This window comes from Trematomus bernacchii, unplaced genomic scaffold, assembly GCF_902827165.1.
Source record: "Trematomus bernacchii unplaced genomic scaffold, fTreBer1.1, whole genome shotgun sequence".
NCBI lineage: Eukaryota > Metazoa > Chordata > Actinopteri > Perciformes > Nototheniidae > Trematomus > Trematomus bernacchii.
The window spans coordinates 5,929,412-5,945,335 of NW_022988066.1; the positions used below are offsets into that span (position 1 = coordinate 5,929,412).

The 15,924-nt window shown below is 41.3% G+C and overlaps 2 protein-coding genes across 36 annotated transcripts in view; both read right to left on the reverse strand.

The window, feature by feature from the left end:
• The window catches only part of LOC117474637 (uncharacterized threonine-rich GPI-anchored glycoprotein PJ4664.02-like), a 38,214-nt gene that overhangs the window by 3,778 nt on the left and 18,512 nt on the right, over positions 1 to 15,924 (reverse strand). For 23 of the 35 annotated variants that reach the window (XM_034120549.1, XM_034120572.1, XM_034120577.1 and 20 more), the window contains 14 exons: positions 13,737 to 13,801; positions 13,472 to 13,620; positions 11,144 to 13,354; positions 10,309 to 10,517; positions 10,087 to 10,151; positions 9,822 to 9,970; positions 8,797 to 9,704; positions 3,680 to 5,474; positions 2,845 to 3,053; positions 2,623 to 2,687; positions 2,358 to 2,506; positions 1,488 to 2,240; positions 1,037 to 1,245; positions 267 to 331 (listed from right to left, as the gene is read on the reverse strand). In XM_034120549.1, the coding sequence (XP_033976440.1) occupies positions 267 to 331; positions 1,037 to 1,245; positions 1,488 to 2,240; positions 2,358 to 2,506; positions 2,623 to 2,687; positions 2,845 to 3,053; positions 3,680 to 5,474; positions 8,797 to 9,704; positions 9,822 to 9,970; positions 10,087 to 10,151; positions 10,309 to 10,517; positions 11,144 to 13,354; positions 13,472 to 13,620; positions 13,737 to 13,801 (7,001 nt within the window). The remainder of the gene's footprint in view (positions 1 to 266; positions 332 to 1,036; positions 1,246 to 1,487; positions 2,241 to 2,357; positions 2,507 to 2,622; positions 2,688 to 2,844; positions 3,054 to 3,679; positions 5,475 to 8,796; positions 9,705 to 9,821; positions 9,971 to 10,086; positions 10,152 to 10,308; positions 10,518 to 11,143; positions 13,355 to 13,471; positions 13,621 to 13,736; positions 13,802 to 15,924) is intronic. The other 12 variants (XM_034120557.1, XM_034120547.1, XM_034120548.1 and 9 more) reach the window with 12 other exon arrangements.
• Positions 6,173 to 8,276, reverse strand: LOC117474641 (mucin-2-like). Its single transcript, XM_034120581.1, has 4 exons — positions 7,494 to 8,276; positions 6,660 to 6,867; positions 6,438 to 6,502; positions 6,173 to 6,321 (listed from the first exon to the last, which is right to left on the reverse strand). The coding sequence occupies exons 1-2, from the start codon at positions 8,263 to 8,265 to the stop codon at positions 6,680 to 6,682; spliced, it is 960 nt and encodes a 319-aa protein (XP_033976472.1). The 5' UTR covers positions 8,266 to 8,276; the 3' UTR covers positions 6,173 to 6,321; positions 6,438 to 6,502; positions 6,660 to 6,679.

Genomic DNA, 15,924 nt, shown 5'->3' on the forward strand with positions numbered 1-15,924 from the left:
AACATATTTTTGAAACGTCATTTTTGGTGGTTACCTGGTTGTTTAGCTAAGGCTTCAGATCTAGGGATTACAGATATATCTTTTAAAGAAAATAACATTTTGAATTTGTTCAAAACATTCTGAACGTCACCATATAATAACACAAAATTAAAACAAAGTTTTAAACACCGCTTTGTTTCTATTAATAACTCAATTAAAAGGAATTCATTAGCAGACAAGTATGAAAACACACTGTTTAAAATGTAGGGCAAGCAATTGTTTTATACCTGAAGCTGTTGATGACAATTCGATTGAAGCTGGATTCATATTGTTCTGAATAGACCATGTCCAGCTGTGAATTAGTTTTATTGAAAACATTAAAATATCATATTAGGAAGCAAGAAAGTTTTCATTTGAGATTTTTTTTTTTTAATGAATGTTCATGAGCAGCAACATTTTCTCTTGCAGGTCATGTGAAAGATCAATAATATCATAGCATGCCTCTATCTTAGCTCCATCTCAAACTTAAGTGTTGAACATTTGATGACATGCATGACAAAAGTCTGCCCTATATTGAATTACATTTGCAAATGTTTGAATGACAGCTACAGCTCTGGGAAATAATAAGAGTCCACTTTTTTCTTTAATCTAAATCTCTACATGGCAGCCATTCTATTCCAGTGTCTGCTGAATTCCAAGACACAGAAAGGTTGTCAGTAGTTCATAGAATAACATAAAAAAACATACATTTGACTCAAACACATACCTATACATATTGAAACCAGAGAAACTGATAATGATGCAGTGGTCTCCAAAAAAATTCCAGAGCTGTATTTTTCACTGTATTAATTTGTACCTTGTTAACACTATTGCCGTCAAAAGTGTCTTGACAACTCATACCCAATGCAAAATAGCAAGTTTATGTTATTTAAACATCCTGTCTACAACATTCTTCTTTATTCAGCATCATTAAGGTTCTTACAACTTCAACTTTTATATAATAGGATTTGATAGTGGAAGATGCACAACAAAATTGAAATAATTAATATGAACTTACCGCTGTGGTCACTGTGTTCTTTAATTCAAGGAACGCTGGTGAAGATTTGTTTGCAAGTTGAGGAGTAAATGTTTCTTGCATCTTAAATCCCAACTTAAATGTTGTCTCTGTTGTGGTAGGTGTTGGGGTTGTAGTTGTAGTTGGAGAGCTTGTAGTTGTGATGCTTGGTGGTGTTGATGTTCCAGTGACGGGCGGAGTGCTTGCATTACCTTGAAATAAGGAGACATTCATTGGAATTAAATATAACATTAAACAAAAAAAGGCTGCTTTACTATATAGAAATTGCAGTCAGTGATAGAGGTCCAATAATGAAAAAGATTCATGCTACATGTTTGGTGTATATGTACATTTTAATAAAATGGAAACATGTAATTACTTATGGACTAGTGGTTTTGTAATCATTAAGTTAATAAAAAATATAGTATATCCATTGGGGGAGAACATGTATTACCAGGCAAGGGCATTGTTGTAACTGGTGGTGAAGTAATGTTGACTGATGGTGAGGTTGGGTTGACTGGTGATGTAATATTGACTGATGGTGAAGTAATGTTGGCTGGTGATGATGTCATGTTAACTGGTGGTGATGTCATGTTGACTGAAGGTGAAGTTGGGTGGACTGGTGGTGAAGTAATGTTGAATGGTGATGTGGTTGGGTTGAAGGGTGATGTAATGTTGACTGGCGGTGATGTCATGTTGACTGATGGTGATGTCATGTTGACTGATGGTGAAGTTGGGTTGACTGAGGGTGAAGTAATGTTGACTGGTGGTGATGTTGGGTTGACTGGTGATGTAATGTTGACTGGTGGTGAAGTAATGTTGACTGATGGTGAGGTTGGGTTGACTGGTGATGTAATATTGACTGATGGTGAAGTAATGTTGACTGGCGATGATGTCATGTTAACTGGTGGTGATGTCATGTTGACTGAAGGTGAAGTTGGGTGGACTGGTGGTGAGGTAATGTTGAATGGTGATGTGGTTGGGTTGAAGGGTGATGTCATGTTGACTGGTGGTGAGGTGATGTTACCTGATGATGAGGTCATGTTGACTGGTGATGATGTCATGTTGACTGGTGATGATGTTGGGTTGACTGGTGATGATGTTGGGTTGACTGGTGATGAAGTCATGTTGACTGGAGGTGAGGTGATGTTGACAAGTGGTGTTGAAGGGGCAACTGTGGTTGGGGCTGGAGTTGCAGCTAAAACAACTACAAATACAAATGTTCAAATAAGTGTGATTTTGATAAACATATTATTATCATAAGATAGTCAGTATGTCCTCCCAATAATCAAACTTGACAGTTGGAAGATACAGCAAGTCTTACCTGTTGCAGAAATAGAAGATGTGTTGACACTGAGAGAAAAATTGGAGCTGGAAGAGGCAGTCACCAAAGTTCCAGCCACAGAAGTGGCATTTGGTAATGTATTCCCTTCATTGAATATCAGTTCAACATCTACCACCACAGATCCTTGACTGTAACACAAATATTTGTTTAAGTCATATTTTATGCCCTATTGTCCTATTGTATATGTTAGCAAACAAGTACAACAGGCATTTATAAAATGTAATGGCAAGCAATTGTTTTATACCTGAAGCTGTTGATGAGAGTACGATTGAAGCTGGATCCATATTGTTCTGAATAGACCATGTCGAGCTGTGAATGAATTTAGTTGAAAAACATTAAATCATTTCAGAATAAATATGAAAGAAGACAATTATCATTTGAGATTTGTGCTTTTTAATAAATGTTCATGAGCAGCAAAGGATAGTGGAAGATGCAAAATCTGTAGAAATAATTAATATGAACTTACCACTGTAGTCACTTTGTTCTTTAATTCAAGGAACGCTGGTGAAGATTTGTTTGCAAGTTGAGGAGTAAAGGTTTGCTGAATCTTAAATTCCAACTTGATTTTTGACTCTGTTGTGGTAGGTGTTGGGGTTGTAGTTGCAGTTGGAGAGCTTGTAGTTGTGATGCTTGGTGGTGATGATGTTCCAGTGACAGGTGGAGTGCTTGCATTACCTTAACATTTATAAAATATTAATTGGAAGTGAATATATCATTACAGCAAGACAAGTATTAACACATTTGGAAATTGAAGTCAGTGATAGAGGTCCAACGAAAAAACATAAATTTTTGGTATATTTTTGGTGTATCTGTAATTCGAGCTACATAAATAGAATCATGATCATCATCATTGACTAGTGGTAAAATTATTTAAAGTTATTTTATTGGATTTTAAGTTATATTTTATTTGTTGAAGAGCATGAATTACCTATTAAAGCCATTATTGTGACTGACAAGTGAAGTAATGTTGACTGGTGATAAGGTGGGGTGGCCAGGATGTGTAGTGATGTTAACTGTAGTTGAAGAAATATTAATGTTGACTGTTGGGGAAGTAATGTTGACTGGTGGTGATGTCATGTTGAATGGTGATGAGGTGGGGTTGACTGGTGATGTCATGTTGAATGGTGGTAAAGTAAAGTTGCCTGATGGGGAAATAATGTTGTCTGGTGCTGTCATGTTGATTTGTGATGAGGTGGGATTGACTGGTGATGTCATATTGACTGGTGGTGAAGTAATGTTGGGAAGTGGTGATGTCATGTTGACTTGTATTGAGGTGGGGTTTACTGGCGAGGTCATATTACCTGGTGCTGAAGTAATGTCAACTGGTGATGATGAAGTCATGTTGACAGGTGCTGATGTCATGTTGACTGGTGATGAAGTGGGGCTGACTGGTGATGAAGTCATGTTTACTGGTGGTGAAGTAAAGTTGACTGGTGGTGGGGTGGGGTTGAATGTTGATGTCATGTTGACTGGTGGTGAGGTAATGTTGACTGGTGAAAAGGTTGTTTTGAGTGGTGATGTCATGTTGATTTGTGATGAGGTGGGATTGGCTGTGGTTGAAGTAATGTTGACTTGTGGTGATGTCAAGTTGACTGATGGTGAAGTCAAGTTAACTGGTGATGAAGTGGGGCTGACTGGTGATGTCATGTTGACTGGTGATGTGGTGGGGTTGACTGGTGATGTCATGTTGACTGGTAGTGAAGTAATGTTTGGTGGTGGCGATGTCATATTGACTGGTAATGAGGTGGGGTTGGCTGGTGATGTCATGTTGACTGGTGGTGATGTCATGTTGGGAAGTGGTGATGTCATGTTGACAGGTGATGAGGTGGGGTTGACTGGTGATGTCATGTTGACTGGTGGTGAAGTAAAGTTGACTGGTGGCGATGTCATGTTGACTGGTGATGAGGTGGGGTTGACTGGTGATGTCATGTTGACTAGTGGTGAAGTAATGTTTGGAAGTGGTGATGTCCTGTTGACTGGTGTTGAAGTGGGATTGAATAGTGATGAGGTGAACTTTACTGGAAGTGAGGTGATGTTGTGTAGTGGTGACGTCATGTTGACTGGTAATGAGGTGGGGTTGACTGGTGATGTCATGTTGACTGGTGATGTGGTGGGGTTGACTGGTGATGTCATGTTACCTGGTGCTGAAGTAATGTCAACTGGTGGTGATGAAGTCATGTTGACTGGTGCCGATGTCATGTTGACTGGTGATGAAGTGGGGCTGACTGGTGATGTCATGTTGACTGGTGATGTGGTGGGGTTGACTGGTGATGTGATGTTGACTGGTGGTGAAGTAAAGTTGACTTGTGGCGATGTCATGTTGACTGGTGATGAGGTGGGGTTGACTTGTGATGTCATGTTGACTGGTGGTGAAGTAAAGTTGACTGGTGGCGATGTCATGTTGACTGGTGATGAGGTGGGGTTGACTGGTGATGTCATGTTGACTAGTGGTGAAGTAATGTTTGGAAGTGGTGATGTCCTGTTGACTGGTGATGAAGTGGGATTGAATGGTGATGAGGTGAAGTTTACTGGAAGTGAGGTGATGTTGTGTAGTGGTGACGTCATGTTGACTGGTGATGAGGTGGGGTTGAACGGTGATGTCATATTTTCTGGTGGTGAAGTAAAGTTTACTGGTGGTGAAGTAATGTTGGCTGGTGATAATGTCATGTTAACTGGTGGTGATGTCATGTTGACTGAAGGTGAAGTTGGGTGGACTGGTGGTGAAGTAATGTTGAATGGTGATGTGGTTGGGTTGAAGGGTGATGTAATGTTGACTGGCGGTGATGTCATGTTGACTGATGGTGATGTCATGTTGACTGATGGTGAAGTTGGGTTGACTGAGGGTGAAGTAATGTTGACTGGTGGTGATGTTGGGTTGACTGGTGATGTAATGTTGACTGGTGGTGAAGTAATGTTGACTGATGGTGAGGTTGGGTTGACTGGTGATGTAATATTGACTGATGGTGAAGTAATGTTGGCTGGTGATGATGTCATGTTAACTGGTGGTGATGTCATGTTGACTGAAGGTGAAGTTGGGTGGACTGGTGGTGAAGTAATGTTGAATGGTGATGTGGTTGGGTTGAAGGGTGATGTAATGTTGACTGGTGGTGATGTCATGTTGACTGATGGTGAAGTTGGGTGGACTGGTGGTGATGTAATGTTGACTGGCGGTGATGTCATGTTGACTGATGGTGATGTCATGTTGACTGATGGTGATGTTGGGTTGACTGGTGACGTAATGTTGACTGGTGTTGATGTCATGTTGACTGGTGGTGATGTAATGTTGACTGGCGGTGATGTCATGTTGGCTGGTGTTGATGTCATGTTGACTAATGGTGAAGTTGGGTGGAGTGATGGTGAAGTAATGTTGGCTGGTGTTGATGTCATGTTGACTGGTGGTGATGTAATGTTGACTGATGGTGAAGTTGGGTTGACTAAGGGTGAAGTAATGGTGACTGGTGTTGATGTCATGTTGACTGGTGGTGAGGTGATGTTACCTGATGATGAGGTCATGTTGACTGGTGATGATGTCATGTTGACTGGTGATGATGTTGGGTTGACTGGTGATGATGTTGGGTTGACTGGTGATGAAGTCATGTTGACTGGAGGTGAGGTGATGTTGACAAGTGGTGTTGAAGGGGCAACTGTGGTTGGGGCTGGAGTTGCAGCTAAAACAACTACAAATACAAATGTTCAAATAAGTGTGATTTTGATAAACATATTATTATCATAAGATAGTCAGTATGTCCTCCCAATAATCAAACTTGACAGTTGGAAGATACAGCAAGTCTTACCTGTTGCAGAAATAGAAGATGTGTTGACACTGAGAGAAAAATTGGAACTGGAAGAGGCAGTCACCAAAGTTCCAGCCACAGAAGTGGCATTTGGTAATGTATTCCCTTCATTGAATATCAGTTCAACATCTACCACCACAGATCCTTGACTGTAACACAAACATTTGTTTAAGTCATATTTTATGCCCTATTGTCCTATTGTATATGTTAGCAAACAAGTACAACAGGCATTTATAAAATGTAATGGCAAGCAATTGTTTTATACCTGAAGCTGTTGATGACAGTACGATTGAAGCTGGATCCATATTGTTCTGAATAGACCATGTCGAGCTGTGAATGAATTTAGTTGAAAAACATTAAATCATTTCAGAATAAATATGAAAGAAGACAATTATCATTTGAGATTTGTGCTTTTTAATAAATGTTCATGAGCAGCAAAGGATAGTGGAAGACGCAAAATCTGTAGAAATAATTAATATGAACTTACCACTGTAGTCACTTCGTTCTTTAATTCAAGGAACGCTGGTGAAGATTTGTTTGCAAGTTGAGGAGTAAAGGTTTGCTGAATCTTAAATTCCAACTTGATTTTGACTCTGTTGTGGTAGGTGTTGGGGTTGTAGTTGCAGTTGGAGAGCTTGTAGTTGTGATGCTTGGTGGTGATGATGTTCCAGTGACAGGTGGAGTGCTTGCATTACCTTAACATTTATAAAATATTAATTGGAATTTAATATATCATTACAGCAAGACAAGTATTAACACATTTGGAAATTGAAGTCAGTGATAGAGGTCCAACGAAAAAACATAAATTGTTGGTATATTTTTGGTGTATCTGTAATTCGAGCTACATAAATAGAATCATGATCATCATCATTGACTAGTGGTAAAATTATTTAAAGTTATTTTATTGGATTTTAAGTTATATTTTATTTGTTGAAGAGCATGAATTACCTACTAAAGCCATTATTGTGACTGACAAGTGAAGTAATGTTGACTGGTGATAAGGTGGGGTGGCCAGGATGTGTAGTGATGTTAACTGTTGTTGAAGAAATATTAATGTTGACTGTTGGGGAAGTAATGTTGACTGGTGGTGATGTCATGTTGACTGGTGATGAGGTGGGGTTGACTGGTGATGTCATGTTGAATGGTGGTAAAGTAAAGTTGCCTGATGGGGAAATAATGTTGTCTGGTGCTGTCATGTTGATTTGTGATGAGGTGGGATTGACTGGTGATGTCATATTGACTGGTGGTGAAGTAATGTTGGGAAGTGGTGATGTCATGTTGACTTGTATTGAGGTGGGGTTTACTGGCGAGGTCATATTACCTGGTGCTGAAGTAATGTCAACTGGTGATGATGAAGTCATGTTGACAGGTGCTGATGTCATGTTGACTGGTGATGAAGTGGGGCTGACTGGTGATGAAGTCATGTTTACTGGTGGTGAAGTAAAGTTGACTGGTGGTGGGGTGGGGTTGAATGTTGATGTCATGTTGACTGGTGGTGAGGTAATGTTGACTGGTGAAAAGGTTGTTTTGAGTGGTGATGTCATGTTGATTTGTGATGAGGTGGGATTGGCTGTGGTTGAAGTAATGTTGACTTGTGGTGATGTCAAGTTGACTGATGGTGAAGTCAAGTTAACTGGTGATGAAGTGGGGCTGACTGGTGATGTCATGTTGACTGGTGATGTGGTGGGGTTGACTGGTGATGTCATGTTGACTGGTAGTGAAGTAATGTTTGGTGGTGGCGATGTCATATTGACTGGTAATGAGGTGGGGTTGGCTGGTGATGTCATGTTGACTGGTGGTGATGTCATGTTGGGAAGTGGTGATGTCATGTTGACAGGTGATGAGGTGGGGTTGACTGGTGATGTCATGTTGACTGGTGGTGAAGTAAAGTTGACTGGTGGCGATGTCATGTTGACTGGTGATGAGGTGGGGTTGATTGGTGATGTCATGTTGACTGGTGATGTGGTGGGGTTGACTGGTGATGTCATGTTACCTGGTGCTGAAGTAATGTCAACTGGTGGTGATGAAGTCATGTTGACTGGTGCCGATGTCATGTTGACTGGTGATGAAGTGGGGCTGACTGGTGATGTCATGTTGACTGGTGATGTGGTGGGGTTGACTGGTGATGTGATGTTGACTGGTGGTGAAGTAATGTTGACTTGTGGTGATGTCATGTTGACTGGTGATGAGGTGGGGTTGACTGGTGATGTCATGTTGACTGGTGGTGAAGTAAAGTTGACTGGTGGCGATGTCATGTTGACTGGTGATGAGGTGGGGTTGACTGGTGATGTCATGTTGACTAGTGGTGAAGTAATGTTTGGAAGTGGTGATGTCCTGTTGACTGGTGATGAAGTGGGATTGAATGGTGATGAGGTGAAGTTTACTGGAAGTGAGGTGATGTTGTGTAGTGGTGACGTCATGTTGACTGGTGATGAGGTGGGGTTGAACGGTGATGTCATATTTTCTGGTGGTGAAGTAAAGTTTACTGGTGGTGAAGTAATGTTGGCTGGTGATGATGTCATGTTAACTGGTGGTGATGTCATGTTGACTGAAGGTGAAGTTGGGTGGACTGGTGGTGAAGTAATGTTGAATGGTGATGTGGTTGGGTTGAAGGGTGATGTAATGTTGACTGGCGGTGATGTCATGTTGACTGATGGTGATGTCATGTTGACTGATGGTGAAGTTGGGTTGACTGAGGGTGAAGTAATGTTGACTGGTGGTGATGTTGGGTTGACTGGTGATGTAATGTTGACTGGTGGTGAAGTAATGTTGACTGATGGTGAGGTTGGGTTGACTGGTGATGTAATATTGACTGATGGTGAAGTAATGTTGGCTGGTGATGATGTCATGTTAACTGGTGGTGATGTCATGTTGACTGAAGGTGAAGTTGGGTGGACTGGTGGTGAAGTAATGTTGAATGGTGATGTGGTTGGGTTGAAGGGTGATGTAATGTTGACTGGTGGTGATGTCATGTTGACTGATGGTGAAGTTGGGTGGACTGGTGGTGATGTAATGTTGACTGGCGGTGATGTCATGTTGACTGATGGTGATGTCATGTTGACTGATGGTGATGTTGGGTTGACTGGTGACGTAATGTTGACTGGTGTTGATGTCATGTTGACTGGTGGTGATGTAATGTTGACTGGCGGTGATGTCATGTTGGCTGGTGTTGATGTCATGTTGACTAATGGTGAAGTTGGGTGGAGTGATGGTGAGGTAATGTTGGCTGGTGTTGATGTCATGTTGACTGGTGGTGATGTAATGTTGACTGATGGTGAAGTTGGGTTGACTAAGGGTGAAGTAATGGTGACTGGTGTTGATGTCATGTTGACTGGTGGTGAGGTGATGTTACCTGATGATGAGGTCATGTTGACTGGTGATGATGTCATGTTGACTGGTGATGATGTTGGGTTGACTGGTGATGATGTTGGGTTGACTGGTGATGAAGTCATGTTGACTGGAGGTGAGGTGATGTTGACAAGTGGTGTTGAAGGGGCAACTGTGGTTGGGGCTGGAGTTGCAGCTAAAACAACTACAAATACAAATGTTCAAATAAGTGTGATTTTGATAAACATATTATTATCATAAGATAGTCAGTATGTCCTCCCAATAATCAAACTTGACAGTTGGAAGATACAGCAAGTCTTACCTGTTGCAGAAATAGAAGATGTGTTGACACTGAGAGAAAAATTGGAACTGGAAGAGGCAGTCACCAAAGTTCCAGCCACAGAAGTGGCATTTGGTAATGTATTCCCTTCATTGAATATCAGTTCAACATCTACCACCACAGATCCTTGACTGTAACACAAATATTTGTTTAAGTCATATTTTATGCCCTATTGTCCTATTGTATATGTTAGCAAACAAGTACAACAGGCATTTATAAAATGTAATGGCAAGCAATTGTTTTATACCTGAAGCTGTTGATGACAGTACGATTGAAGCTGGATCCATATTGTTCTGAATAGACCATGTCGAGCTGTGAATGAATTTAGTTGAAAAACATTAAATCATTTCAGAATAAATATGAAAGAAGACAATTATCATTTGAGATTTGTGCTTTTTAATAAATGTTCATGAGCAGCAAAGGATAGTGGAAGACGCAAAATCTGTAGAAATAATTAATATGAACTTACCACTGTAGTCACTTCGTTCTTTAATTCAAGGAACGCTGGTGAAGATTTGTTTGCAAGTTGAGGAGTAAAGGTTTGCTGAATCTTAAATTCCAACTTGATTTTTGACTCTGTTGTGGTAGGTGTTGGGGTTGTAGTTGCAGTTGGAGAGCTTGTAGTTGTGATGCTTGGTGGTGATGATGTTCCAGTGACAGGTGGAGTGCTTGCATTACCTTAACATTTATAAAATATTAATTGGAATTTAATATATCATTACAGCAAGACAAGTATTAACACATTTGGAAATTGAAGTCAGTGATAGAGGTCCAACGAAAAAACATAAATTGTTGGTATATTTTTGGTGTATCTGTAATTCGAGCTACATAAATAGAATCATGATCATCATCATTGACTAGTGGTAAAATTATTTAAAGTTATTTTATTGGATTTTAAGTTATATTTTATTTGTTGAAGAGCATGAATTACCTACTAAAGCCATTATTGTGACTGACAAGTGAAGTAATGTTGACTGGTGATAAGGTGGGGTGGCCAGGATGTGTAGTGATGTTAACTGTTGTTGAAGAAATATTAATGTTGACTGTTGGGGAAGTAATGTTGACTGGTGGTGATGTCATGTTGACTGGTGATGAGGTGGGGTTGACTGGTGATGTCATGTTGAATGGTGGTAAAGTAAAGTTGCCTGATGGGGAAATAATGTTGTCTGGTGCTGTCATGTTGATTTGTGATGAGGTGGGATTGACTGGTGATGTCATATTGACTGGTGGTGAAGTAATGTTGGGAAGTGGTGATGTCATGTTGACTTGTATTGAGGTGGGGTTTACTGGCGAGGTCATATTACCTGGTGCTGAAGTAATGTCAACTGGTGATGATGAAGTCATGTTGACAGGTGCTGATGTCATGTTGACTGGTGATGAAGTGGGGCTGACTGGTGATGAAGTCATGTTTACTGGTGGTGAAGTAAAGTTGACTGGTGGTGGGGTGGGGTTGAATGTTGATGTCATGTTGACTGGTGGTGAGGTAATGTTGACTGGTGAAAAGGTTGTTTTGAGTGGTGATGTCATGTTGATTTGTGATGAGGTGGGATTGGCTGTGGTTGAAGTAATGTTGACTTGTGGTGATGTCAAGTTGACTGATGGTGAAGTCAAGTTAACTGGTGATGAAGTGGGGCTGACTGGTGATGTCATGTTGACTGGTGATGTGGTGGGGTTGACTGGTGATGTCATGTTGACTGGTAGTGAAGTAATGTTTGGTGGTGGCGATGTCATATTGACTGGTAATGAGGTGGGGTTGGCTGGTGATGTCATGTTGACTGGTGGTGATGTCATGTTGGGAAGTGGTGATGTCATGTTGACAGGTGATGAGGTGGGGTTGACTGGTGATGTCATGTTGACTGGTGGTGAAGTAAAGTTGACTGGTGGCGATGTCATGTTGACTGGTGATGAGGTGGGGTTGATTGGTGATGTCATGTTGACTGGTGATGTGGTGGGGTTGACTGGTGATGTCATGTTACCTGGTGCTGAAGTAATGTCAACTGGTGGTGATGAAGTCATGTTGACTGGTGCCGATGTCATGTTGACTGGTGATGAAGTGGGGCTGACTGGTGATGTCATGTTGACTGGTGATGTGGTGGGGTTGACTGGTGATGTGATGTTGACTGGTGGTGAAGTAAAGTTGACTTGTGGCGATGTCATGTTGACTGGTGATGAGGTGGGGTTGACTTGTGATGTCATGTTGACTGGTGGTGAAGTAAAGTTGACTGGTGGCGATGTCATGTTGACTGGTGATGAGGTGGGGTTGACTGGTGATGTCATGTTGACTAGTGGTGAAGTAATGTTTGGAAGTGGTGATGTCCTGTTGACTGGTGATGAAGTGGGATTGAATGGTGATGAGGTGAAGTTTACTGGAAGTGAGGTGATGTTGTGTAGTGGTGACGTCATGTTGACTGGTGATGAGGTGGGGTTGAACGGTGATGTCATATTTTCTGGTGGTGAAGTAAAGTTTACTGGTGGTGAAGTAATGTTGGCTGGTGATGATGTCATGTTAACTGGTGGTGATGTCATGTTGACTGAAGGTGAAGTTGGGTGGACTGGTGGTGAAGTAATGTTGAATGGTGATGTGGTTGGGTTGAAGGGTGATGTAATGTTGACTGGCGGTGATGTCATGTTGACTGATGGTGATGTCATGTTGACTGATGGTGAAGTTGGGTTGACTGAGGGTGAAGTAATGTTGACTGGTGGTGATGTTGGGTTGACTGGTGATGTAATGTTGACTGGTGGTGAAGTAATGTTGACTGATGGTGAGGTTGGGTTGACTGGTGATGTAATATTGACTGATGGTGAAGTAATGTTGGCTGGTGATGATGTCATGTTAACTGGTGGTGATGTCATGTTGACTGAAGGTGAAGTTGGGTGGACTGGTGGTGAAGTAATGTTGAATGGTGATGTGGTTGGGTTGAAGGGTGATGTAATGTTGACTGGTGGTGATGTCATGTTGACTGATGGTGAAGTTGGGTGGACTGGTGGTGATGTAATGTTGACTGGCGGTGATGTCATGTTGACTGATGGTGATGTCATGTTGACTGATGGTGATGTTGGGTTGACTGGTGACGTAATGTTGACTGGTGTTGATGTCATGTTGACTGGTGGTGATGTAATGTTGACTGGCGGTGATGTCATGTTGGCTGGTGTTGATGTCATGTTGACTAATGGTGAAGTTGGGTGGAGTGATGGTGAGGTAATGTTGGCTGGTGTTGATGTCATGTTGACTGGTGGTGATGTAATGTTGACTGATGGTGAAGTTGGGTTGACTAAGGGTGAAGTAATGGTGACTGGTGTTGATGTCATGTTGACTGGTGGTGAGGTGATGTTACCTGATGATGAGGTCATGTTGACTGGTGATGATGTCATGTTGACTGGTGATGATGTTGGGTTGACTGGTGATGATGTTGGGTTGACTGGTGATGAAGTCATGTTGACTGGAGGTGAGGTGATGTTGACAAGTGGTGTTGAAGGGGCAACTGTGGTTGGGGCTGGAGTTGCAGCTAAAACAACTACAAATACAAATGTTCAAATAAGTGTGATTTTGATAAACATATTATTATCATAAGATAGTCAGTATGTCCTCCCAATAATCAAACTTGACAGTTGGAAGATACAGCAAGTCTTACCTGTTGCAGAAATAGAAGATGTGTTGACACTGAGAGAAAAATTGGAACTGGAAGAGGCAGTCACCAAAGTTCCAGCCACAGAAGTGGCATTTGGTAATGTATTCCCTTCATTGAATATCAGTTCAACATCTACCACCACAGATCCTTGACTGTAACACAAATATTTGTTTAAGTCATATTTTATGCCCTATTGTCCTATTGTATATGTTAGCAAACAAGTACAACAGGCATTTATAAAATGTAATGGCAAGCAATTGTTTTATACCTGAAGCTGTTGATGACAGTACGATTGAAGCTGGATCCATATTGTTCTGAATAGACCATGTCGAGCTGTGAATGAATTTAGTTGAAAAACATTAAATCATTTCAGAATAAATATGAAAGAAGACAATTATCATTTGAGATTTGTGCTTTTTAATAAATGTTCATGAGCAGCAAAGGATAGTGGAAGACGCAAAATCTGTAGAAATAATTAATATGAACTTACCACTGTAGTCACTTCGTTCTTTAATTCAAGGAACGCTGGTGAAGATTTGTTTGCAAGTTGAGGAGTAAAGGTTTGCTGAATCTTAAATTCCAACTTGATTTTTGACTCTGTTGTGGTAGGTGTTGGGGTTGTAGTTGCAGTTGGAGAGCTTGTAGTTGTGATGCTTGGTGGTGATGATGTTCCAGTGACAGGTGGAGTGCTTGCATTACCTTAACATTTATAAAATATTAATTGGAATTTAATATATCATTACAGCAAGACAAGTATTAACACATTTGGAAATTGAAGTCAGTGATAGAGGTCCAACGAAAAAACATAAATTGTTGGTATATTTTTGGTGTATCTGTAATTCGAGCTACATAAATAGAATCATGATCATCATCATTGACTAGTGGTAAAATTATTTAAAGTTATTTTATTGGATTTTAAGTTATATTTTATTTGTTGAAGAGCATGAATTACCTACTAAAGCCATTATTGTGACTGACAAGTGAAGTAATGTTGACTGGTGATAAGGTGGGGTGGCCAGGATGTGTAGTGATGTTAACTGTTGTTGAAGAAATATTAATGTTGACTGTTGGGGAAGTAATGTTGACTGGTGGTGATGTCATGTTGACTGGTGATGAGGTGGGGTTGACTGGTGATGTCATGTTGAATGGTGGTAAAGTAAAGTTGCCTGATGGGGAAATAATGTTGTCTGGTGCTGTCATGTTGATTTGTGATGAGGTGGGATTGACTGGTGATGTCATATTGACTGGTGGTGAAGTAATGTTGGGAAGTGGTGATGTCATGTTGACTTGTATTGAGGTGGGGTTTACTGGCGAGGTCATATTACCTGGTGCTGAAGTAATGTCAACTGGTGATGATGAAGTCATGTTGACAGGTGCTGATGTCATGTTGACTGGTGATGAAGTGGGGCTGACTGGTGATGAAGTCATGTTTACTGGTGGTGAAGTAAAGTTGACTGGTGGTGGGGTGGGGTTGAATGTTGATGTCATGTTGACTGGTGGTGAGGTAATGTTGACTGGTGAAAAGGTTGTTTTGAGTGGTGATGTCATGTTGATTTGTGATGAGGTGGGATTGGCTGTGGTTGAAGTAATGTTGACTTGTGGTGATGTCAAGTTGACTGATGGTGAAGTCAAGTTAACTGGTGATGAAGTGGGGCTGACTGGTGATGTCATGTTGACTGGTGATGTGGTGGGGTTGACTGGTGATGTCATGTTGACTGGTAGTGAAGTAATGTTTGGTGGTGGCGATGTCATGTTGACTGGTAATGAGGTGGGGTTGGCTGGTGATGTCATGTTGACTGGTGGTGATGTCATGTTGGGAAGTGGTGATGTCATGTTGACAGGTGATGAGGTGGGGTTGACTGGTGATGTCATGTTGACTGGTGGTGAAGTAAAGTTGACTGGTGGCGATGTCATGTTGACTGGTGATGAGGTGGGGTTGACTGGTGATGTCATGTTGACTGGTGATGTGGTGGGGTTGACTGGTGATGTCATGTTACCTGGTGCTGAAGTAATGTCAACTGGTGGTGATGAAGTCATGTTGACTGGTGCCGATGTCATGTTGACTGGTGATGAAGTGGGGCTGACTGGTGATGTCATGTTGACTGGTGATGTGGTGGGGTTGACTGGTGATGTGATGTTGACTGGTGGTGAAGTAAAGTTGACTTGTGGCGATGTCATGTTGACTGGTGATGAGGTGGGGTTGACTGGTGATGTCATGTTGACTGGTGGTGAAGTAAAGTTGACTGGTGGCGATGTCATGTTGACTGGTGATGAGGTGGGGTTGACTGGTGATGTCATGTTGACTAGTGGTGAAGTAATGTTTGGAAGTGGTGATGTCCTGTTGACTGGTGATGAAGTGGGATTGAATGGTGATGAGGTGAAGTTTACTGGAAGTGAGGTGATGTGTTGTGTAGTGGTGACGTCATGTTGACTGGTGATGAGGTGGGGTTGAACGG

What these genes read in the sequence shown, in the direction of transcription:
- LOC117474641 (XM_034120581.1), bottom strand. Translation starts at nt 8,265, where the DNA reads ATGACATCACCAGTCAGCCCCACTTCATCACCAGTCAACATGACATCG. An exon ending in TGACATTACTTCAGCACCAG is followed by an intron (nt 6,868 to 7,493) that starts GTAATATGACCT and finishes ATAAATGTTAAG; the next exon opens with GTAATGCAAGCACTCCACCT.